This window comes from Loxodonta africana, chromosome X, assembly GCF_030014295.1.
Source record: "Loxodonta africana isolate mLoxAfr1 chromosome X, mLoxAfr1.hap2, whole genome shotgun sequence".
NCBI classification, from domain to species: Eukaryota; Metazoa; Chordata; class Mammalia; order Proboscidea; family Elephantidae; genus Loxodonta; species Loxodonta africana.
In genome coordinates, this window is record NC_087369.1 from 132,962,713 (window position 1) to 132,988,930 (window position 26,218).

At 40.4% G+C, this 26,218-nt stretch overlaps 2 protein-coding genes across 2 annotated transcripts in view; one reads left to right on the plus strand and one right to left on the minus strand.

Moving 5' to 3' along the window:
- The window catches only part of TRPC5 (transient receptor potential cation channel subfamily C member 5), a 163,146-nt gene that overhangs the window by 99,611 nt on the left and 37,317 nt on the right, over nucleotides 1–26,218 (minus strand). The gene's annotated exons all lie outside the window — the stretch shown is intronic.
- On the plus strand, nucleotides 24,121–24,689 carry TRPC5OS (TRPC5 opposite strand). The gene has a single exon (XM_023553902.2). It carries the CDS (start codon nucleotides 24,193–24,195, stop codon nucleotides 24,523–24,525), a length of 333 nt encoding a protein of 110 aa, XP_023409670.1. The 5' UTR covers nucleotides 24,121–24,192; the 3' UTR covers nucleotides 24,526–24,689.

Consider the following 26,218-nt stretch of genomic DNA (forward strand, 5'->3'; position numbering starts at 1 on the left):
GTTTTGACAAGGGCACTGAAGACAACTTAGTCAGCGAAGTAGTAATTCTTGAGAAGGTTACTATATACATCCCTGGTATAATGACATTCTGGGGACCAGGGAAAAAGACCAAGGCCACCCTCCTGTGGCCTTGGTCTTGTGGAGTCAGTTGCCAGAAGGTACTGAGGACTCGATTTGCCTTCTCCTGACTATGCCGTTTCTGTTGCCTCCTATGAGCTTACTAGGGGTGATAGGCATTTCTGTTAAAAAGCCCGCATGTAAATATAGCTGTGTCTTCTACTATGTTATCCTGAGGACAAAATAGTTGCCACCCCTGCAGAATGCAGCAGCCTCTAGATTGGATGCCAATGGTAGCAGTATGCCAAGGATGACGTATCCTGCTCCCCCCAACCCCCAGCACCAGCTTCTTCTTTGGTGGTACATTTAAAGGGATAGTCTCTACGTTTCTACTATGCTTCTTGTGTGGCAACGGCAGTGGCAGTGGGGGAGAGCTTTCACTGTGGATGGCTACTGGCTTAGATGGTGGCACAGTGGAAGAGGCCACTAGGATGCACTTTAGGTAGCAGATGCCTTGTTTTGTATCTTGTCCCTTTGTAGCATTATGATGCTTTAGAACTGTTTGGTTTAATGTGTAATGCAAAAGGGAGGTGGAGCTGGTTAGGAAGAAACAAATGATTTATTCCACTGAGCAGCTGGGATATTCAAATGTTGCTTTCCTTCTTGGAGAGAGTGCCATTTGGGAATGGCATCATTTTCTCTGACATTCACATGGCAAATCCCCATATAAGCTCAGGTCTTTATATGACTTCACGTGTTTGTATTCCTGTGAGCTAGTGAAACACATTCAGCTTCAAGACACCGGGTTAACGGCATAAGCAGGACATGTCTCAGTTCTAGCGAAGAATGTGGAAGGCTATTCCTCAAGGGCTGGGGGCTCTGGAGTATAAAGTTGGAGGCTATGGGAAGAGAGCACTGAACTGGGTTCCTGGTTCTACTATATTTTAGCTATGTGGCTTTGGGTAGATCATTTTGCCTCTCTGGACTTCAATTTTCCCAAATGTAAAATGGGGATAATAAATTCTGCATTACCCTATCCATGTCACATGGTAATTGTTAGAATCAAATGAAATATGATATGAAAGCACCAGAAAACGTATATTGTTGTAGTTAGGTGCCATAGGGTCAATTTCGACTCATAGCAGCCACATGGACAGAATAAAACTGCCCCCAGGCTGTAAACTTTATGAGAGCAAATCACCAGGTCTTTCTCCCGAGGAACCATTGGATGGGTTCAAACCACCAACCTTTCAGTTACCTGCCGAGAGCTTAAGTGTTATATCACCAGGCCTTCTTAGAAAAAGTATAAAGCACTATAAACGGGAAAGGAATTATTAGTCCTATTATTCATTCAACAATGTATCTTGAGTACCTACTATGTACGAGACAGTTTTTGCACTTGAACAAAACAGAGATCCCTGCTTACATTTTAGAAAGGTTCCCCTGGTGTTGCAGTGGCTTAGTGCTTGGCTGCTAACCTTTCGGTTCAAAAACCCACCCATAGCTTAGTGGGAGGAAGATATGGCAGTCCGCTTTGGTTAGTATTACAGCCTTGGAAACCCTATGGGGGCAGTTCTACTTTGTCCTATAGGGTCACTATGAGTCAGAATCGATTCAATGGCAACAAGTTTTGTTTTTTGGTAATCTTTATGGGAGCAGATTGCCAGGTCTTTCTCCTGCAGAATGGCTGGTTGGGTTCAAACTGAAATGCTTTCATGTTGCAGCTGAGTGCTTAACCATTGCGCCACCAGGGCTCTTAAGTGGAGTGGCCACTATATTTGGGTAAAAGTGTATTTTAGAACACAAATATTTAACCTGATAATATCAGGCATGAGAGGTGGTAGAGCTATTTTGCTCCTGTCTAATAAGCCTGCCTTGAGATTCCCCTGTCTCTAAACAAACAAAAAACCCATTGCCATCGAGTCGATTCTGACTCATAGCAACCATATAGGACAGAGTATATGTGCGCCATAGGGTTTCCAAGGAGCGCCTGGTGGATTTGAAGTGCCAACCTTTTGGTTAGCAGCTAAGCTCTTAACCACTGTGCCATCAGGGCTCTATCTCCTGCTTCTAGGAAATATTAAAAAGAAAATCCTATAAGGAATCCTGTAAGGAAAACTTCATCCAGTCTTTCACCTGAGAAGCATGCTGGTCTGACATTGGGAGGGTTTTTGCCAGAGGACAGGGATGTGACGTGTTCTTTTCTTTTTCTCTGTCCTTATCTTGAAATTATTTGATGTACAGTAGGTCTTAGCGCTAAGAGGACAGGGGATGGAGTATGTATTGAAAACGATAATGTCTCCATTCTGGAGAGAGGTGAAATGGAGAGAATGTGGTAGAATAGGTATCTCAGCAGTGACGGCCATGGTAGAGGGAATTCACAGGGACGAGCCAGCACCTGAAGCAGTCCCAGGACTGAGAAATCCAGGACCAGAGAAAATTATACTTGTGTAATTTTGTGAGCTGATGATGAAAACGGTTAGATGGGGTGTTCTTTTCTAAGTGGCAAACATCTAGGCAATGGGATTTGTTCTTTACCCACATTTAAAACACTAACCTCTGTCCCCTTTACAAACCTTGGGAGGTAGAAGTATGAAATCTTCAGTGGGAAAGGAAACAATAAATTTATGCTCAAGGGCAAAACATTTTTCTTTTTAGGATATTAAAAATTTTTTTTCTGCCTCATTTCTTTCAATTTATTCTAAGTATATCATCACCTCAGAGGTCAAAATTGGAAAGGTTAGAAAGGAGGAGACCAAGTACAATTGTTTATTTGTATGGGTCAGCACGTGGTCGTCTGGAGATTTTAATGTTCATCTAGGTTTTTGGTATATTTTCGTTTTAGAGCATTGTAAATGTAGGAGCACTCTAAGAATAATGGTATGTAGGGATGAGAACAACAAAATAGTTGTCCTCCGCAAGAGTTGTAGCTTTGACCTACTTGGTAAGTCAGTGGCCACAGTTGTACTGTATGCTTGTTGATGTCTTTGCACTGGTTCTAATTTTGCTAGCCATTAGAGGTTCCCAGAGCATCATTAGGGCAGGCCTCAGTGTAATAGACTGCATAGACTGCCAAGAGTCTGAAGAAACAGGTTCTTATCCTTGTTCTGCTACTAACTAGCTGTGTAATCTTAGCAAGTCACTTACCCTCCTTGGGCCTTCACTTCCTCAGCTATAAAATAGGGATACTCCTTGCTGCACAGGATTGTTATATGGATTACATATATTAATATATATGAACATGCTTGAGGATATAATTAGCAGAATGAGGAAACTATTAAAGACTGGAATGAGCTACTAAGGGAAGTTGTGGAATCTTATTTCGATATCACTCAAATCAAAAGGACTCTTCCTTTGGTGGACAGGCAATAGGCCTATTTGCAGGCAGAGGGAAGAACTGCATGACCTTCTGTCCAGGTGGTAAAATGTCTGTCTTGGTGTATTAGTTTCTGAGGGCTGCCACAACAAATTACTACAAACTGGGTGGCTTAAAACAACAGAAATGCATTCTCTCACAGTTCTGGAAGACGGAAGTCTGAAACCAAGGTGTTGGCAGGATCATGCTCCCTTCGAAGGCACTAGGGGAGAATCATTCCTTGTCTCTTCCAGCTCCTGGTGACTCTAGATATTCCTTGGTTTGTGGATGTGTAACTCCAATCTCGGCTTCCATCTTCAAATGGCCTTTTCCTCTGGGTGTCTCTCCTCTGTATTTCTTGTAAGGACACTTGGATTTAGGGCCTGCCTGAATAATCCAGGATGATTTCATCTTGAGATCCTTAACTTAATTAAGTCTGCGAAGATGCTTTTTCCAAATAAGATCACATTCACAGGTTCCAAGGATTAGAATGGGGACACTTGCTTTTGGGGGCCACCATTCAACTTACTACACTTGGCAAGCTGGCATTTGCCACAAAAACAGAGAGAAGGCCATGACTGGTGCTTAGTTTTGCTCTTGCCAAATTTCTGAGAGGCATTCCTGAAATTCAGGGCTACATCTGGGCTAGAATAGTAATGGATAAAGGGTACACAAAGATATTTGCATAATGCTCGCCTTCTTGCTTAAATGATTCACATAGGAAGATCTGAAAATCTGTGCTGGTTCAGGTGAAGTCATGCTGGATACAGGGAATTATCTTACCTCAATGATCTTGCCAAGTACTTTCTAAGTGGCTGTTTTCAATGAATAATTGGTTAATACTTTGAAAGAATCATTGCCATAATGCAGGTGAAGGGCTTTCTCTATGCATTGGCAATGTATTGGAGGCACAGCCAATGAGTAGCCCTCAGTGTAGGCAGTTTTTGCCAAGCCAGAAGTGGTGCACATGTGGCTACAGCCCTGCCAGAATTCAAAGCCGGAGTGGGGAAGTACTTTCAAGTAAAGGGAGTCCAGCTGGGAGGGCTCAAGACTCTGCAAGGATTTCAACTTGTCCTTACAGTCTTTGATTGATCTCAGGTCTTCTGAAACGTTCCTGTATGAACTACAACCGTAAGACAGCCCTTCTCCCTCACATCTTTTTCCAAGTTCGAAGTCATTATCTAATATTGGTTCTAGCTATGAGATGAATTTTATCTCTGGTACTTTCAGTTTTTGTAATACCTGTAGCCGCCTCTTCTCCTACCTTCCTGGAGTCACGAGTCAGTACCCAGAATACATCACACACTATTTCCTGGATTCAGGAATTTCTCCAAAACAATTATATCAGCTAGCATTTATTAGGCACGTATTATTTATCAGGCACCATTCTTAATTTATTGCATGTATTAACTCACAAAATTCTCACAACTGTTATTATCTTCATTTTACAGATGAGGAAACTGAGGCAAAGAGTAGCTTAGCAACCTTCCAGTCAGTACACGGTAAAGTTGGAATCCAAATCTAGGTCTGTTTGACACCAGACCCTATCCTTATAGCGACTAGCATCATTTTACTGTGTCTCCCATGCCTCCCAAAGAAAACATACAAACAAAAATAACTTTTTTTTTTTTTTTTTACTCTCAGAAAGCTAAGGGAAGAGTTGGGAATAGAGCCTGTTTTCCTATTATCTCCAAGTTGTGTTTTTGTTTCCCTTGTTTTAGTCCTCTGCACTGGTAATATTTAAAAACCAAAAATCTTTCTAGAAGTATTGCAACTCTTTCAAGGCTCTCTGGGGGACTTTAGGCCTCTCATAGCAGCCAACCTCCAGGGATAAGCCTGTGCAGGGACAAGCCTGGCAAGTCAAGATGGTGTGGCTGTCCTCATCTTTGAACAATGTCTTGAGGAAACTACTTGTCTAAGAAAATAATCGAAAACTGTATTTTCAAAAGTGGCTGTTTTCTTCAGTGACGAAGTTGTTTTTCTGAAAGGTATTCGAGAGTCTGTGGTTTTTTCTCTGCAGCAGTGAGTGTATTTGGAAGAGAAGGAGGAAATAAATTCATTTGAATTTGGTTTAAATGGACCATAAGGACATTTCCTACTCCCCCTTGTTAAATTTTTTGTTTTGAATTTTTCATATATTTTCAAGAAGGGGTCATGTTGAGCTCCTCAGCACCACAGTTCTTTCCTTTCTCTCATGATAAATTAAAGATGGTTGATAGGAATTTTAAATGTCATATCCTATAACATGCAAATGCCTTATTGCATGCAGTTTTTTGAAGGCATAGGTTTGTAGCTTTTATTTTTTAAAGAATTTAAAGGGTAAATCCTGTTGCTTTGTTCAGTGTCACCCCCAGAGAGCTCCTGCTATGTCTAAATTATAAAGTTTGCCCTTTTGAGACAAGGTCCTATTGATGTTTTCCTCAGGGGTGGGAAGGACAATGAGAAGTAATATGTGTCTGAGGGTGTTTTAAAAAAATCTATATCGAATGCATGTCTCCAAATGGTACTGCAGTACTAGAGAAGAGAACACTATGAAAATATTTCATGTTTGTAAACAGGAAACTGACACCTATACTCACCAAAGGCACATTTTATTCTTCCCCATGTAACTGCTTCTGTTCCCCTTGGATATGAACTCATTTACCTTCCCAGTAGATTACACCTCAACATAAAGAAAACAAAAATCCTCACAACTGGACCAATAAGCAGCATCGTGATAACTGGAGAAAAGACTGAAGTTGTCAAGAATTTCATTTTACTTGGATCCACAATCAACACCCATGGAAGCAGCAGTCAAGAAAGCAAAAGACGCATTGCACTGGGCAAATCTGCTGCAAAAGACCTCTTTAAAAGTGTTGAGAGGGTGGGGCCAAGATGGCAGACTAGGTAGACGCTACCTCGGATCCCTCTTGCAACAAAGACTCAGAAAAACAAGTGAATCAATCACATACATAACAATCTACGAACCCTGAACAACAAACACAGATTTAGAGACGGAGAATGAACTAATACGGGGAAGCAGCGATTGTTTTCGGAGCCTGGAGCCAGCGTACCAGTCAGGTAACCTTGGCGCCGGGCTTCTGGGCCCAGGGGAGCTGAACTCAAAAATCTTGTGATGGCGCAAACAAGGGGCGCAGCCCTACCCCCCTGAACTGAACCCGGGAGGGGGCCCAGCCGGTCCGCGTGGGCGGCGTGGCGACGTGGCTGGTGGGAGAAGTCCCCGGGAGGCAGTGACCGGTTTTGGGGCCGGGAGTGCAGCGTCCCAGCCGGGGAACCTTGACACTGGGCTTTGGAGTGGCAGCGGAGGATCTGACCGCGGCTTCAGTGGGCCAGACCCCCGGGGGCAATCTCCACACAGCCAGCACACGTAGGCGACACGCCCCTCGGGAATCTCAGATAAAATAGTCATTCCAAGCAAGATAAGCAACTTTGGCTATATTCCGAGGTGCTACTCTCCTATCTCTCTGAACCCTCCCCCACCTTTCCCAGGCGGCTTCATTAACATTGGAATTTCCTGAGCCAGAGGGAGAACGGCTCTGGCTCCACGGCGGCTTTGCTTACCCCCCTTTTTTTTTTGGTCTTTTCCTAACCCATTCTTCCGGCCTGAGAGAAGGAACCACAAAAAACCCAGGGACCAAAAATCCATCCCTAATTGGACTAAAAACACAAAACCAGCTACAGCTAAGCATATATGATCCAAATCTCGGACTTCCATCCTTATAAGGAACAAGGTGGCGGTTATAATCCAAAGGCAGCTCTGATAGGGATCTGACTGTATTTTTTTTTAGCGGATTTTCTGGAAAAACAAGTTTCCCAGTGATGGCTCGGAGAGAGCAGTCGATATCAAACCACATAAAGAAGCAGACCATGACAGCTTCTACAACCCCCCAAACAAAAGAATCAAAATCTTTCCCAAATGAAGATACAATCCTGGAATTATCAGATACAGAATATAAAAAACTAATTTACAGAATGCTTCAAGACATCAGAAACGAAATAAGGCAAACTGCAGAAAAAGTCAAGGAACACACTGATTAAACAGTTGAAGAACTCAAAAAGATTATTGAAGAACATAGTGGAAAAATTAATAAGTTGCAAGAATCCATAGAGAGACAGCATGTAGAAATCCAAAAGATTAACAATAAAATTACAGAATTAGACAACGCAATAGGAAGTCAGAGGAGCAGACTTGAGCAATTAGAATGCAGACTGGGACATCTGGAGGACCAGGGAATCAACACCAACATAGCTGAAAAAAAATCAGATAAAAGAATAAAAAAAAAATGAAGAAACCCTAAGAATCATGTGGGACTCTATCAAGAAGGATAACTTGTGGGTGATTGGAGTCCCAGAACAGGGAGGGAGGACAGAAAACACAGAGAAAACAGTTGAAGATCTGCTGACAGAAAACTTCCCTGACGTCATGAAAGACAAAAGGATATCTATCCAAGATGCTCATCGAACCCCATTTAAGATTGATCCAAAAAGAAAAACACCAAGACATATTATCATCAAACTTGCCAAAACCAAAGATAAGAGAAAATTTTAAAAGCAGCCAGGGAGAAAAGAAAGGTCTCCTTCAAGGGAGAATCAATAAGAATAAGTTCGGACTACTCAGCAGAAACCATGCAGGCAAGAAGGCAATGGGACGACATATACAGAGCACTGAAGGAAGAAAACTGCCAGCCAAGGATCATATATCCAGCAAAACTCTCTCTGAAATATGAAGGCGAAATTAAGATATTTACAGATAAACACAAGTTTAGACAATTTGCAAAAACCAAACCAAAGCTACAAGAAATACTAAAGGATATTGCTTGGTCAGAAAACCAATAATATCAGATACAAGCACAACACAGGGTCACAAAACAGAAAATCCTGATATCAACTCAAATAGGGAAATCACAAAAACAAATTAAGATTAATTAAAAAAAGTGCTCATAACAGGGAATCATTGAAGTCAATATGTAAAAGATCACAATAATCAAAAAGAGGGACTGAATACAGGAGGCATAGAACTGCCATATGGAGAGTGATACAAGGCGATATAGAACAACACAAGTCAGGTTTTTACTTAGAAAAATAGGGGTAAATATTAAGGTGACCACAAAGAGATATAACAACTCCATAACTCAAGATAGAAGCCAAGAAAAACGTAACGACTCAACAAACATAAAGTCAAACACTACGAAAATGAGGATCTCACAATTTACTAAGAAAAACGTCTCAGCACAAAAAAGTATGTGGAAAAATGAAATTGTCAACAACACACATAAAAAGGCATCAAAATGACAACACTAAACACTTATTTATAATTACACTGAATGTAAATGGACTAAATGCACCAATAAAGAGACAGAGAGTCTCAGACTGGATAAAGAAACACGATCCGTCTATATGCTGCCTGAAAGAGACACACCTTAGACTTAGAGACAAAAACAAACTAAAACTCAAAGGATGGAAAAAAATATATCAAGCAAACAATAGGCAAAAAAGAAGAGGAGTAGCAATATTAATTTCTGACAAAATAGACTTTAGACTTAAATCCACCACAAAGGATAAAGAAGGACACTACATAATGATAAAAGGGACAATTGATCAGGAAGACATAACCATATTAAATATTTATGCACCCAATGACAGGGCTGCAAGATACATAAATCAAATTTTAACAGAACTGAAAAGTGAGATAGACACCTCCACAATTATATTAGGAGACTTCAACACACCACTTTCGGAGAAGGACAGGACATCTAGTAAGAAGCTCAATAGAGACACGGAAGACCTACTTAAAACAATCAACCAACTTGACCTCATTGACTTATACAGAACTCTCCACCCAACTGCTACAAAGTATACTTTTTTTCTAGCACACATGGAACATTCTCTAGAATAGACCACATATTAGGTCATAAAACAAACCTTTGCAGAATCCAAAACATCGAAATATTATAAAGCATCTTCTCAGACCACAAGGCAATAAAACTAGAAATCAATAACAGAAAAACTAGGGAAAAGAAATCAAATACTTGGAAACTGAACAATACCCTCCTGAAAAAAGACTGGATTATAGAAGACATTAAGGAGGGAATAAGGAAATTCATAGAATGCAACAAGAATGAAAATACTTCCTATCAAAACCTCTGGGACACAGCAAAAGCAGTGCTCAGAGGCCAATTTATATCGATAAATGCACACATACAAAAAGAAGAAAGAGCCAAAATCAGAGAACTGTCCCTACAACTTGAACAAATAGAAAGTGAGCAACAAAAGAATCCATCAGGCACCCGAAGAAAACAAATAATAAAAATTAGAGCTGAACTAAACGAATTAGAGAACAGAAAAACAATTGAAAGAATTAACAAAGCTAAAAGCTGGTTCTTTGAAAAAATTAACAAAATTGATAAACCATTGGCTAGACTGACTAAGGAAATACAGGAAAGGAAACAAATAACCTGAATAAGAAACGAGAAGGGCCACATCACAACAGACCCAACTGAAATTAAAAGAATCATATCAGATTATTACGAAAAATTGTACTCTAACAAATTTGCAAACCTAGAAGAAATGGATGAATTCCTAGAAAACCACTACCTACCTAAACTAACACATTCAGAAGTAGAACAACTAAATAGACCCATAACAAAAAAAGAGATTGAAACGGTAATCAAAAAACTCCCAACAAAAAAAAGCCCTGGCCCAGACGGCTTCACTGCAGAGTTCTACCAAACTTTCAGAGAAGAGTTAACACCACTACTACTAAAGGCATTTCAAAGCATAGAAAATGACGGAATACTACCCAACTCATTCTATGAAGCCACCATCTCCCTGATACCAAAACCAGGTAAAGACATCACAAAAAAAGAAAATTACAGACCTATATCCCTCATGAACATAGATGCAAAAATCCTCAACAAAATTCTAGCCAATAGAATTCAACAACATATCAAAAAAAATAATTCACCACGACCAAGTGGGATTTATACCAGGTATGCAAGGCTGGTTTAATATCAGAAAACCATTAATGTAATCCACCACATAAATAAAACAAAAGACAAAAACCGCATGATCTTATCAATTGATGCAGAAAAGGCATTTGACAAAGTCCAACACCCATTTATGATAAAAACTCTCACCAAAATAGGAATTGAAGGAAAATTCCTCAACATAATAAAGGGCATCTATGCAAAGCCAACAGCCAATATCACTCTAAATGGAGAGAACCTGAAAGCATTTCCCTTGAGAACGGGAACCAGACAAGGATGCCCTTTATCACCGCTCTTATTCAACATTGTGCTAGAAGTCCTAGCCAGAGCTATTAGGTGAGACAAAGAAATAAAGGGCATCCGGATTGTCAAGGAGGAAGTAAAATTATCTCTATTTGCAGATGACATGATCTTATACACAGAAAACCCTAAGGAATCCTCCAGAAAACTACTGAAACTAATAGAAGAGTTTGGCAGAGTCTCAGGTTATAAGATAAACATAAAAAATCACTTGGATTCCTCTACATCAACAAAAAGAACATTGAAGAGGAAATAACCAAATCCATACCATTCACAGTAGCCCCCAAGAAGATAAAATACTTAGGAATAAATCTTACCAAAGATGTAAAAGACCTATACAAAGAAAACTACAAAGCTCTACTACAAGAAATTAAAGAGGACCTACTTAAGTGGAAAAACATACCTTGCTCATGGATAGGAAGACTTAACATAGTAAAAATGTCTATTCTACCAAAAGCCATCTACACATACAGTGCATTTCCGATCCAAATTCCAATGTCATTTTTTAAGGTGATAGAGAAACAAATCACCAACTTCATATGGAAGGGAAAGAAGCCCCGGATAAGCAAAGCATTACTGAAAAAGAAGAAGAAAGTGGGAGGCCTCACTCTACCTGATTTCAGAACCTATTATACAGCTACAGTAGTCAAAACAGCCTGGTACTGGTACAACAACAGGCACATAGACCAGTGGAATAGAATTGAGAACCCAGATATAAATCCATCCACATACGAGCAGCTGATATTTGACAAAGGCCCAGTTTCAGTTAATTGGGGAAACGATAGTCTTTTTAACAAATGGTGCTGGCATAACTGGATATCCATTTGCAAAAAAAAATGAAACAGGACCCATACCTCACGCCAAGCACAAAAACTAATTCCAAGTGGATCAAAGACCTAAACATAAAGACTAAAACGATAAAGATCATGGAAGAAAAAATAGGGACAACCTTAGGAGCCCTAATACAAGGCATAAACAGAATACAAAACATTACCAAAATAAAAATCAAACACCTATGCTCATCTAAAGACTTCACCAAAAGAGTAAAAAGACCACCTACAGACTGGGAAAGAATTTTCAGCTATGACATCTCCGACCAGTGCCTGATCTCTAAAATCTATATGATTCTGTCAAAACTCAACCACAAAAAGTCAAACAATCCAATCAAGAAGTGGGCAAAGGATATGAACACACACTTCACTAAAGAAGATATTCAGGCAGCTAAGAGATACATGAGAAAATGCTCTCGATCATTAGCCATTAGAGAAATGCAAATTAAAACTACGATGAGATTCCATCTCACTCCTACGAGGCTGGCATTAATCCAAAAAACACAAAATAATAAATGTTGGAGAGGCTTCGGAGAGATTGGAACTCTTATACACTGCTGGTGGGAATGTAAAATGGTACAACCACTTTGGAAATCTATCTGGCGTTATCTTAAACAGTAAGAAATAGAACTACCATACAACCCAGAAAGCCCACTCCTCGGAATATACCCTACAGAAACAAGCGCCTTCACACAAACACATATATGCACACCCATGTTTATTGCAGCACTGTTTACAATAGCAAAAAGCTGGAAGCAACCAAGGTGTCCATCAACGGATGAATGGGTAAATAAATTGTGGTGTATTTACACAATGGAATACTACACATCGATAAAGAACAGTGACGAATCTGTGAAACATTTCATAACATGGAGGAACCTGGAAGGCATTATGCTGAGCGAAATCAGTCAGAGGCAAAAGGACAAATATTTGTATAAGACCACTATTATAAGATCTTGAGAAATAGTATAAACTGAGAAGAACACATACTTCTGTGGTTACGAGAGGGGGAGGGAGGGAGATGGTTTTTTACTGATTAATTAGTAGATAAGAACTGCTTTAGGTGAAGGGAAGGACAACACTCAATACATGGAAGGTCAGCTCATTTGGACTGGACCAAAAGCAAAGAAGTTTCTGGGATAAAATGAATGCTTCAAAGGTCAGCGGAGCAAGGGCGGGGGTTTGGGGAACATGGTTTAAGGGGACTTCTAAGTCAATTGGCAAAATAACTCTATTATGAAAACATTTTGCATCCCACTTTGAAATGTGGCGTCTGGGGTCTTAAATGCTAACAAGCGGCCATCTGAGATGCATCAAGTGGTCTCAACCCACCTGGAGCAAAGGAGAATGAAGAACACCAAGGTCACACGACAACTAAGAGCCCAAGAGACAGAAACGGCCACATGAACCAGAGACCTACATCATCCTGAGACCAGAAGAACTAGTTGGTGCCCGGCCACAATCGATGACTGCCCTGACAGGGAGCACAATAGAGAACCCCTGAGGGAGCAGGAGATCAGTGGGATGCAGACCCCAAATTCTCATAAAAAGACCATACTTAATGGTCTGACTGAGACTGGAGGAATCCCGGCGGTCATGGTCCCCAAACCTTCTGTTGGCACAGGACAGGAACCATCCCCGAAGACAACTCATCAGACATGAAAGGGACTGGACAGTGGGTAGGAGAGAGATGCTGATGAAGAGTGAGCTAATTATATCAGGTGGACACTTGAGACTGTGTTGGCATCTCCTGTCTGGAGGGGGGATGGGAGGATAGAGAGAGCTGGAAGCTGGCAAAATTGTCACGAAAGGAGAGACTGGAAGGGCTGACTCATTAGGGGGAGAGCAAGTGGGAGTATGGAGTAAGATGTATATAAACTTATATGTGACAGACTGACTTGATTTGTAAACGTTCACTTGAAGCTCAAAAAAAGTTAATAAAAAAAAAAAAGTGTTGAAAGGCAAAAATGTCGCCTTGAAGGCTAAGGTGTGCCTGACCCAAGCCATGGTGTTTTCAATCACCTCGTATGCATGTGAAAGCTGGATAATGAATAAGGAAAACCGAATAAGAATTGATGCATTTGATTTATGGTATTCATGAAGAATATTGAATATACTGTGGACTGCCAGAAAAAAAAAAAAAGCCAGAAGAACGAACAAATCTCTCTTGGACGAAGTGCAGCCAGAACACTCCTTAGAAGAGAGGATGGTGAGACTTTGTCTCAGGTACTTTGGTGGGCCCAGTGCCTGGAGAAGGATATCTATTATGCTTGGTAAAGTAGATGGTTAGTGAAAAAGAGGAAGAGCCTCAAGCAGATGGACTGACACAGTGGCAGCAACAACGGGCTGAAGCATAGCAACAATTGTGAGGATGGCGCAGGACCAGGCAGTGTTTCGTTGCATCTGGAGTCGCTATGAGTCGGAACTGACTCGATGGCACCTAACCACAACAATAACAATGCACAGAAGCTTATTAACTGTAAACATAGACCCAGAGGACTTGAATTTCTTTGCTCCTTTTCCATTCTACTGTTAGACACTTAAGTAACTCTGGTAGCACAGTGGTTGTGTTGTTGTTGTTAGGTGCCGTCGAGTCAGTTCCGACTCATAGTGACCCTAAAACGAAGCACTGCCCGGTCCTGAGCCATCCTTACAATCATTGTTATGCTTGTTATACAGGACTCCCCAAATTCCAGCCAAATGAGAAATAATGTTTTAGTATAAGTATGTCCCATACAATATTCGGGACATTCTTACAATAAAAAATATTCATTGTCTAGCTGAAACTTAAATTTATTTGCGTGTGCTGTATTTTATCTAGCTTGTTGTTGTTGTTGTTAGATGCCGTCGAGTCGGTTCCAACTCATAGCGACCCTGTGCACAACAGAACGAAACACTGCCCGGTCCTGGGCCATCCTTACAATCATTATTATGCTTGAGCCTATTGTAGCCACTGTGTCAATCCACCTCGTTGAGGGTCTTCCTCTTTTCTGCTGACCCTGTACTCTGCCAAGCATGATGTCCTTCTCCAGGGACTGATCCCTCCTGACAACATGTCCAAAGTATGTAAGATGCACTCTCACCATCCTTGCTTCTAAGGAGCATGCTGGTTGTACTTCTAAGACAGATGTGTTCGTTCTTTTGGCAGTCCATGGTATAGTCAATATTTTTCGCCAACACCACAATTCAGAGGCGTCAATTCTTCTTCAGTCTTCCTTATTCATTGTTCAGCTTTCACATGCATATAATGTGATTGAAAATACCATGGCTTGGGTCAGGCACACCTTAGTCTTCAAGGTGACATCTTTGCTCTTCCACACTTTAAAGAGGTCCTTGGCAGCAGATTGACCCAATGCAATGTGTCTTTTGATTTCTTGACTGCTGCTTCCATGGATGTTGATTGTGGATCCAAGTAAAATGAAATCCTTGACAACTTCAGTCTTTTCTCCGTTTATCATGATGTTGCTCATTGGTCCAGTTGTGAGGATTTTTGTTTGCTTTACGTTGAGGTGTAATCCATACTGACGGCTGTGGTCTTTGATCTTCATTAGTAAGTGCTTCAAGTCCTTTTCACTTTCAGCAAGCAAGGTTGTGTCATTTGCATAACACAGGTTGTTAATGAGTCTTCCTCCAATCCTGATGCCCCATTCTTCTTTATATAGTCCAGCTTCTCGGATTATTTGCTCAACATGCAGATTGAATAGGTATGGTGAAAGAATACAACCCTGAGCACAGTGGTTAAAGCAATAGAATGCGAAGCAAAAGTTCGGTGGTGAAACACACGTGAAATTGTGCACTACAAATTAGTAAGTAAACACAAGTAAGCCCATGTGTACCTTGCATACTGGTTAATCTACCCCTGCCTGGCAAGACTCTGAGCACTGCCTTGCTACCGTCACTAGTTTTATAAGAAGGAAACACAGAACTAATTTTTTTTAATGTATGCCATCCATAAATTGAGGTGCACAAATCTTAAGGGTACAGTGCTCAATGGTTTTTAAAAATATATATGTAACCACATAAAAATATAGAACATTTTCAGCACCCCAGAAGTCTTCCTCATATCCCATCCCTGTCAGTAAGCTCCCACCAGAGGTAACTATAGTGCTCCCTTCTATTCCATAGATTTGTTTTCCAGGTTCCTGAATTTCACCCAAATAGAATGATATAGGTACTTTTATGCATCTGGTTTCTTTCAACATTCGTGTACATGACTTTTGGTGCAATTTACATTCTTTTATTTTGGTATATATGTAGGAGTAGAATTGCAGGGTCATGCCATAGATGTACACTTAGCTTTAGTAGATTCTGCCAAAGAGTTTTCTAAGGTATTTATACCAGTTGACACTTCACCAGCAACGTATGAGAGATCCAGTTGGTTCACATTCTTGCTAATGCTTACTGTAGTCAGTCTTTCTACTTTAGCCATTCTTGTGGGGGTGTTGTATATCTCATTGTATTTTTTTCTTTTTAAAAATAATATTTTATTTTTATTGTTGTTGTTGAGAATATACACAGCAGAACGTATACCAACTCAACAACTTCTACATGTACAATTCAGTGACACTGATTTCATTCTTTTAGTTGTGCAACCATTTGCACCTTCCTTTTCCTATTAACATAAGCTTGCTGCCCCTTAAGTTTCCTATCTCTGGAGCTGCTGTTATCAATTTGATCCCATATAGACAGATCTTGAAAGAGCACAGTGCTCAAGGCAGACATTCTTTACTAGTTAAGCTAAACTACTGTTAGGTCTTAAGAAGACTTCAGGGGATATTTTTGGTTTAAGGTTTAAAGACTATTTCAGGACAATAGTTTCAGAGGTTCATTCTGCCTCCATGGCTCCAGAAAGTTTGGAGTCCACGAGGATTTCAATTTCTGTCCTACATTTCCCCCCTTTTGACCAGGGTTCATCTATGGAATATTTGATCAAAATGTTCAGTAATGGTAGCCAGGCACCATTCAGTTCTTCTGGTCTCATGGTAAATGAGGCAGTTGTTTATGAAGGCAGTTAGCCACACATCCATTTCCTCCTCCTGTTCCTGATTCTTCTTCTTCTGTTGCTCCAGGTGAATAGAAACCAATTCTTGTGCCTTGGATTGCCGCTTACAAGTTTTTAAGACCCCAGGCACAAGTAGGAGGTAGAAGAGAAGCACTAAACACATTATTAGGCCAATTAACTGGGATGTCCCTTGAAATCATGTCCCTAAACCTCCAAACCTAGGAACCCAATCCTGTGATGTGTTTGGTTATACGTGGCAGCCTCAGCATCTACTCTTTTTTTTCTCATTGTTGTAAATATATCTGTCACATAACTTCTCCCAATTCACCTTTTTATAGGTGTATGACTTATTGACAGCAAATACAGTAATTGGCTGTGTAATCTACCCTTAATGAGATTTTGCCATTACCATAAACTCTCATTGTGGTTTTAATTTGCATTTTCCTGATGAATAATAATATTAAACATCTATTCATATGCTCATAGATCATTTGGATATTATCTTCTGTGAAGTGTCGGTTTCTTTTTTTTTCCTTTTTTAAAAACATGTTGTTTATCTTTTTCTTATTGATTTGTGTTGTTGTTGTGTGCTGCTGAGTTGATTCTAACTCATAGGGCCCCCATGTGACAGAGAACTGCCCCATAGGGTTTTCTTGACTGTATTCTTTATGAAAGAAGATCGCCAGGTCTTTCTTCCACTGAGCAGCTGGGTGGGTTAGAACTAACAACCTTTTCTGTTAGCAGTGAGTGAGCACTTAATTATTGCTCCACCAGGGCTCCTGATTGGTTTGTAGTAGTTTTAAAATATGTTGTTATTGTCTATCATCACGTTTAAGAGCCACCCTATTGGAAACTGGTGGTGTACTGGTTAAGTGCTACGGCTGCTAACCAAAAGGCTGGCGTTCAAATCCACCAGGCGCTCCTTGGAAACTCTATGGAGCAGTTCTGCTCTGTCTTATAGGGTCGCCATGAGTCAGAATTGACCGCAACGGGTTTGATTTTGGTTTGTTTTATAGGATAGAGTAGAACTGCCCCATAGGGTTTCCAAGGAGCTGCTGGTGGATTGGAACTGCCTGCCGTTTGGTTGGCAACCTGAGCTCTTAACCACTTCACCACCAGGATATATAATGTGTATACAAATTGGGGATCCCTGGGTGGCGCAAATGGTTAAGCGATTGGCTACTAAATGAAAGGTTTGCATTAGAATCTACTCAGAGGCACCTCTGCACCTGGAAGAAAGGTCTGGCAAACTGCTCCTGAAAGGTTACAGCCATTAAAACCCCATGGGGCACAGTTCTACTCTGAAAAAACATGGAGTCACCAGGAGACAGAATCGACTCCACGCAGCTGCTCTGGGTTTTGGTTTTAAACCCTTTACTTATCCTTATACATTTTAGAATTATTCCGTCACAAGTGCCCTTTGGGGGTGATTTTGAGCTTATTAAGCTTTCCCCGGCCCCCAACTTCAAAATCTAAGAAATGTTTGGACGGATAAACCAGTAGACGATTTGCGAACTCCCCTTCCCTCTGTTGTTACCGCGTCTCCGAAGTATCACGAGATTGTGGAAGAGCTCGCTTTCCCACCGCACCGCCTACCTAACCCTCGGCTCGCGTCTGGTAAGAGCCACGGCTACCTTCCGGGCTTCTAACAAGTTTTTAGTCTATTTTGTTAGCCTCGGGCAACCACCAAAGTTCTGCTGACTTTGGTTTCTCTTAGTAGGGTCCCTCAGCCTGGGGCCAAGCCCAAATCTCCACTTGTATCCAGAATTAACAAATGCCGCAAGGTAGGGAAAGACCAGGGATTGTTAGCTCACTTAGTAAGGACTTTTCCTTCTTTCAAATTTTAGTTCATCTTGTCCTTCCTTTCCTCGCAGCTCGTGGATATCTTTAAACAGATCGATTTTGCAATTTACCTTTTTTTTTGTAATTATTGTTTTTTAGTTGTGGCGGGAGCGTTCCTGTCATGATCTACTACATCCTGTTTGAAAGCGGGAAGTCCAGAAAATAGTTTAATACAAAGACCCTTGGCTCTTTCAGCCATCTCAGGTCTATCACAGGTGAGTAGTTTATGAGTGTTTGGGCCAATTCAGTAGCTCAGTGGAAGGGCAGACAAAGGACCAAATCTCCCTGATCCTAGTCTTGGATGGTGAGGCTCCCCTAGGCTCTCTCCATCCCTTTGCCTTAGGAAAAAACAATCAACTTGGGAGTCAGCCAGTTTCTAGGGATGGCAAATGAAGTTACCATTCTCAGTTCCGTTCTTGCTTAGGAGAATGCTATGTTAGCTCAGGCCCAACAAAGGAAAATTTGCTCCTGTAGGTACCTGAATTCCTGTTCCCTAGCATAGGGCTTTAGAAGGCAGACCTGGGTTTAAATCCCAGCTCTGCATCTTACTTGCCGTATGACTATGGGCAAGTACTTAATATCTATGAATCTCAGTTTTGCCATCTATAACTTCGTGGGGGTAATTGTGAGGATTAAATGTACTAATATAAGAAAAGTGGCTTACACAGTGCTTGACACATAATAGAACCTTAATAATGTCAGCTTTCACTCAAATAATTATTGGCATGTAATCCCATCTGATATATGCTTCTTGAAGCTGGGGATTGTGCTTTGCTTATATTTTGGGAGGTGTAAAATTTACATACAGCTAAAATGCACAGATCTTAAAAGTACTATTCTGTGAGTTTTGACAAATGCATACCCCTGTGTAACCCAGGGAAACCCTGGTGACATAGTGGTTAAGTGCTATGGCTGCTAACCAAAAGGTCGGCAGTTTGAATCCGCCAGGCACTCCTTGGAAACTCTGTGTGGCAGTTCTGCTCTGTCCTGTACGGTCGCTATGAGTCGGAATCGATTCGACAGCAGTGGGTTTGGTTTTGGGTTGGTGTGTAACCCAAAACCCCATCCAAAATATGACTGTTACCATCACCCTATAAAGTTCTTATATGCCCCTTCCCAATCAGTCCCCAGTTACCTAAATACAACCCTATTCTGATTTTTTCCCACCATAGATTAGTTTGCATTTTCTAAAATTTTCTATGAATGGAATCATACAGTATGTATTCTTTCGTGTCTAGCTGCTTTCATTAAGTACACAGTTTTTGATATTCATCCATGTTGTTGCCTTTATCATTAGTTCATTTCTTTTTACTGCTGAATAGTATTGTATGAATATACCACAGTTTGTCTCTATTCTGTTGATGGACACCTGGGCTTTTTCCAGTTTTTTGGCTATAATGCATAAAGCTACTATAACCATTTTGCAAAAGTCGTTCTGTGAACATGCACTTACATTTCTCTTGGGTTAATACCTAGGAGTGAAATTGCTGGGCCATAGATAGGTGTATGCCTAGTTTTATAAGAAACTCCCAGACATTTTTCTGAAGCGATTGTACTGTTTTACACTCCCAACAACAGTGTATGAGATTTCTGTTTAATCTCTATCTCTGTCAATATTTGGTGTTGAAAGTCTTTAATTTTAGCCAATCTGGAGAGAGTGTTGTAGTGTCTCATTGTGATGTTAGTTTGCATTTCTTGATGAATAATGATGTCGAGTATGTTTTCATGTGCTCATTGGCTATTAATTTTTCTTCCTTTGTGAAATGTCTGTGTGAATCTGTTGCCCAATTTTTTAAATTGGGTTGTTTGACTTTTTGTTATATATATATATATATATATTCTGGTTACAAGTTGTTTGTCAGATATATGGTTTGCAAATATTTGCTCTCAGTCTGTGAGTTGCCTGTTCATCTTTTTAACTGTGTGTTTTAATGAATTGGCTTTTCTTTGTGTGCCCTGTTATTATTGACATGCATGGTAGAGGCTTAATAATATTTACTGAATGAGTGAGCTGTAAATTTTTCCTCCCTTTCTCCCTCATTCCCTTCCTCCCCTTCCTTTAGTCATTAAAAAAACACTTATTAGATGCCTATTGTGTGACATGCACTTGTCTGAGCCCTGGATATAGAGCAGAGAACAAATCAGCCACATTTCTGACTCTCGTGGCACTTACATTTCAGGCTATGTGTATGTGGTGGTGGTAGACTGACAAAAACAAATATATAAACAAGAAAATATGAGGTAGCTATAGGTGCCATAATGAAAAAATGCATGTGTGCATAATGAGAAAGGGAATGTTTAGGGGCTGTTTCAGGTTGGGGGCCAGAAATCTGAGGAGGCGGTATTTAAGCTGAGACTAGAATGGCAAAGTCATTTTTTCCAGGGGGAAAAGCAACCCAGGCAGAGGGAATAGCTAGTAAAACGGCCCTTACAGTGAGCTGGGGTTAGGCGCACACTATCCAGAATACACCTTAGGCAAACAGGTGTCAGAGGTTGGTTGCTTTGGGAGTTAACCATAACTGCTTAAGAACACAGCCCTGTGGAGCGTAGTTCTGCTCTGAAACACACAGGATTGTCATGAGTCGGAATAGACATTAGAGCAACTTTTAAAAAAAATACTCTTTCTTGATGTTGCAATACTTAGCAGTTTCTCACCACCACCGCCCTCCCCGCCCCCCCGCCCCCCACAGCCATGCTTCTAGGTTCCAAAATGCTTTGGAGATAGGAATTGTGGATTAGAGAACGCAAGAGTCAACAGGTTCAGTGAGGTTAAGGCTAGGTCAGGAAACTTTTTTTTTTCTTTCCAATCAAAAGTGACTGAGCTGCAGATAAACTAAATCAAGGGCTGAATAAGTAATCAGGGGCCTATCTGTGGAAAATAGCGCCTACGGCAATCAGTTTTAAATTGTTGAATGATCTCTCACAGCTGGCGATGGGAACTGCGATGGCCAATAGAAACTGTTAGCACCCCTCCTCAAGTGGTGCACAGGGCATGCTCTCTACCTGCCATACCTTAGTTATGTTTCTGATTTTATTACTACATTTGTCTTTATAGAAAAGAGAGCAAAATTTGACATGTTCTACTTTTTTGCTTTTTACATCTAGATCATGTAATGTAAAACTTAATAAATACAGTATCAGTTTGATGAATGGAATATAATTTCTAAATTTTGCACACTTTAGGGAGGGAGATGGAAGAAAAGATGGTGGAAAGGGAAAGGGATAGGGAAAGATGGAGATACAGAGAGAGTGAGACAGAATGAAACACGTAGGTGAATGAATGGAGGCATATTGATTGACCAAGAGAGGGAATAAAAGAGTCCTATTTTTTTTGTTTTGTTTTGTTTCTTATCGGGTCACTATGAGTCAGAATTGACTCGGCAGGCAACAGGTATTTTAGAGAGAGATAGGAGCCCTGGTGGAGGTGATTAAGAGCTCAGCTGCTAACCAAAAGGTCAGCAGTTTGAATCCACTAGCCACTCCTTGGACACCCTATGGGGCGGTTCTACTCTGTCCTTTAGGATCTCTATGAGTCGGAATGGACTTGGCAGCAGTGGGTTTATTTTTGGTTTGGTATAGGGAGATGGAGAAACTTCGAAAAACAAAACAAAAACAAGCTAACAAAAAATAACTGGTGAAAGGGAAAAAAATAAGAAGCCAGAAGTTAATTAGGTTTTGTGTGAGTGCTCATGCGTTACCTTCTTGTGTCTCTGGGCTGTGGGCACAATAGTAGGTTATTGCTTCCTGTTAAAACCGTGATGGTAGTCTCTAGCAATATTTAACACACACTTTTCTTCTCTATGGAGCCCTGGTGGTGCAGTGGTTCAGAGCTCGGCTGCCAACCAAAAGGTTGTCAGTTCAAATTTACCAGCCGCTCCTTGGAAACTCTATGGGACAGCTCTCCTCTGTCCTGTGGGGTTGCTGTGAGTTGGAGTCAACTTGACGCCAATGGGTTTGTTTTTTTTGCTTGTTTCTTCTGTATTTCCTTTCTGATGAGTTAATACATGCTGTACTTTAATGCTAAATTCCTTTCATTGATTTCTTTCTATATTTTCTTCTCCCAGATCACTTTTTCTCTAATCATAAAACAGAGATAATTTGAGTTAATAAAGCAAACTATCATGCCATCTAGTACCCATTCTCCCGGAATTCAGATGGAAAGTTATCTCCAACCAAAATCTGCCTTCTGGTCATCATGATTGTGGTTCTTATCAGAGAAAACCCCATGTGTATGAGTAGGATTTTGGACCAAAAAAAAATAGTGGTTCTGACAAGACCTATGCTAAGTGGAGATAATATATAACTGAATGGGTCAAACCAGGCTCTGTGGAGAACAGCAAGCTCCATGTGTAAGTCATAGACCATCTGGCTGATGACTTGCTGTAATTCAATAAAGATTCAAGAGGTGGGGTCAGCTGGATGTGAAACCTGTGCATTGCTGGGTTGTACTCTGGTCAGAATTGCTGGAAACTGAGCAGTTAGAAACTTGGCAGTATCCTGAAGGAGTGAGGTGATGGCTGCTTCCTACAATTTTCCACTAGGGAAAGCCTGACTGAGATTGGAGTGAGGGAGGAGACAATCTGACCCTCAGAACTAATAGAGACTCTGCAGCCTTGAGGACTCTTAAGTCCTAACTCAGCTACCTTGTTAGTTCAATTTGAGATTGCAGAATGGGCACATGGAAACTCAGAGCACAGGGACATGAACATACTAGCTAAGTGGATGAGAAAGTAGGGGAGAAAAGCTTTCTATGAATCAAACAGATAACCTGAGTAAACAATATGAGATATGTCAGATTACTAAAAACTTCCTGCAACCTCAACAAACTCATCAGGGGTGGGAGTAAACCAGACAAATATGGTAGGTAGATTATAGTGGACTAATACTTAGAATTAAAAAAAAAATTGCCTTACAGAAGTGTATACTTACTCAATAAGAGAATTTCCATAGCCTACCAAATATGCAGATGAAAGTAGCACAACCTTGGCTTTAGACAAATTTAGAGGAACTAGCTGCTAAATACGGAAGTCCGACAATAATAGGAAATGGCCAAGGAATGAATTTTATAGCTAAAGTTGTCCACGGTTTGGCAAAAGTTAGAGAGTGTGGGACTTGTATTACCATATACTCCCCAGCTGGCAAGGGTGTTTGGAAGCATTAATGAATGGATTATTAAAAACATCGAAAGAATTTAGTAGCATCAAGATATAAATGGCAGTGAAGCGAAGGTGCTAATAAAAACAGAGCTAATTGAAAGACCCTAAGTGAATAAAAAAAATTTTTTTTTAAGTGAATGGGTTTGTTTTACGTGAATGTATCTTCCTCAATAGAGATATTCAAGAAAGAGATGCTCAAATCTGTAATCAGGGATAAAGACCAGGAGACGTTCAAAGGAAAGAATATGGATAGTAGCTTCTCATTAAGCTATCATAAAAGGAGGGTAACTCCTGATAGGGGTATCCTGCAACCAAAATCTGTAGGATAGATAAAGGCTTAAGGATACTAATCTTTATATTTCTCTTTTCTGTTATTAGATCTGCTTTGCTGTTTTCTCTTGGCTGCGGCAATCTATCTGATGGTCATTATAATAGCAGTTCACTACTAGTGTAAATTTTTTGGGAGATTCACCAGCATCATCAAAAAGTGCTATAGAACCACTGGCCTCATTCAGTACTTGGTCATCACAATAATATTAACAGCCTCATTTCTTGTCTAAACCAACCACAGAACCATTGCCAGCCCCACAGGATCCCTTGTCACCAAGAGCCCATTTGCTGCAACTTTTAGTAATATATTATCTACTGAGGAAAGCATAGAGTCATGGAGTCAGTGTCAGTTCCCGTACTAATTGGTGGACTTGTTCATTGTGTAGCCCAGTTAATAAGAATAGCTGAAGAGCTTTTACAGGTGATTTCGCAAGAACAACAAGCTCCTTGTGTAGAACAAAATACTAGAGAAGAAGAGGTAGATGCGGGTGCATCTCCTCCTGAGGAAGCTTCACTGCCAGAACTTGCCAGTCTCTCAGATTTAGATTCAATACTTACACCAAGAGAAGATGAAGACCTAATCTTTGATATAGATCAAGCCATGTCAGACATAGGTGACTTATCTGAAGATATAGTCCGTGGTATAAACAATGACGTAAGTGAATAAGATACAGTTAGTCCTTGGCAGCATATGAGAACTGATCATGTCTGTTTCAAACATGTTGTTATTTTTCTGGATATAGCAATATTCGTTTTCTTCTAGTTCTGCACTTTTTCATTACCAGTACCTTATAGAACAAGTAAGACTTGATGTGTTTCCAGCAGATACTGGCCTCTTTTCTTCTTGTGTTTATTCAAAAAGCTCTGACTTTTGTAATATGTTTCTTCCGTTTACCCGACCTTGTTATCCATGGCGGGAGCAAACAATAGCTAGGGGAATAAAATTCCTCATCTAACACTGGAGTGATGCACTGATCAAGTCTTATCACATCTTGGGATCTAATTTTTCTGTCTTACAATGAACAAAAATTAAAAGAGGAATACCTCCCAGGATGGTACTACTGTGCATACGTACACATTAACAGGACAATGTTGGGTCACTTTACATGGAAAGATATAACTCCTTACTGGGTCTTTAAGTGAGAGTGTATCAAACAAAGGCTGTGATAACAGGCAGAGGGAAATAGTTCTGAAAATGCAACACTTACCAGAAATTAAACTTCAGGAAGATTCTCAGATGACTGTTGTCTGGGAGAAACCTTTGAAAAAGCCTGGACCAGGATGTTCCAATACAGGACTGTTCTAGCATGCATGGATGATGACACACATTACAACTACTCTGTAATATTGTTCCCCAAATGGAACTTACAAATTATACCAAATTGTAACAAGAGAGAAGTACCGGCACTAGAAAAGCTAGGCAAATCCCTACAAAAACTATTCACCAGTGGAAAGTCAAACACTTATGGCACTTCTACAAGTACAAGCGGATAAAGTACATTTTCTTGTGTAAAACTGAATTTCAAAAGAAGACCTGATAGGCTTATTAACAGTGGACCTGCTGCAACCTTGATCTAGAAATCTTTACTGTTGAGAGATGGGAGCAATAATGGATTTAAGCAACATGTGGTTAGCCACAATAATTCTACCAGTGCCAGAAGGAGAAAATGCAGTAGTTGAAGGACCCTCATATCAAAACAGAGAAGGACCAAATAAATGCAAGAAATTCACTAATCATACCAAGTACCTACCTGCCATACAGTGTCCTCACTTCCATTTGGAAGAATAGCTACCCCTCAGAGAAGCACATGGATACTATGGGCCTCCTTCTTAGAAAATAGCCTTTGCATTTCATGACATGGGCAACAACAAGGTAAAGATATAGTAGAAACCAACCAGACTATACCAATTAATTCAGAGTCCTAAAACATAGTCAAAAGGATTAAAATAACAGTTTATACATACGACTTCAGAGTTGACCAGCATGACAAGTGCTGAATCTAATACTAAGTGAGGTTTGCATACATAGATAATTAGCTATCTTTAAATGGTTAGTGTAAATGGTTAACACTCAGCTGCTAACCGAAAGGTTGGAGGTTTGAGTCTATCCAGAAGTGCCTCAGAAGAAAAGCCTGGCTACCTACTTCCCAAAAATCAGCCACTGAAAACCCTATGAAGCACAGTTTTACTCTGACATACATGGGGTTGTCATGAGTCAGAACTGACTCACTGGCATTGGGTGGTGTGGTGAAAGATAAATGGAAATGATTATAGACTATATGACCTTATAGCAGTAGCAGGAGAAACAAGTCAGTTTGGCTACTGAATTTCAGGATATGTCGACCTAAGAAATTTATGAA

Excerpts from the sequence above, each read along its gene's own strand:
- TRPC5OS (XM_023553902.2), top strand. The coding sequence starts at position 24,193 with ATGGAGTCAGTGTCAGTTCCCGTACTAATTGGTGGACTTGTTCATTGT.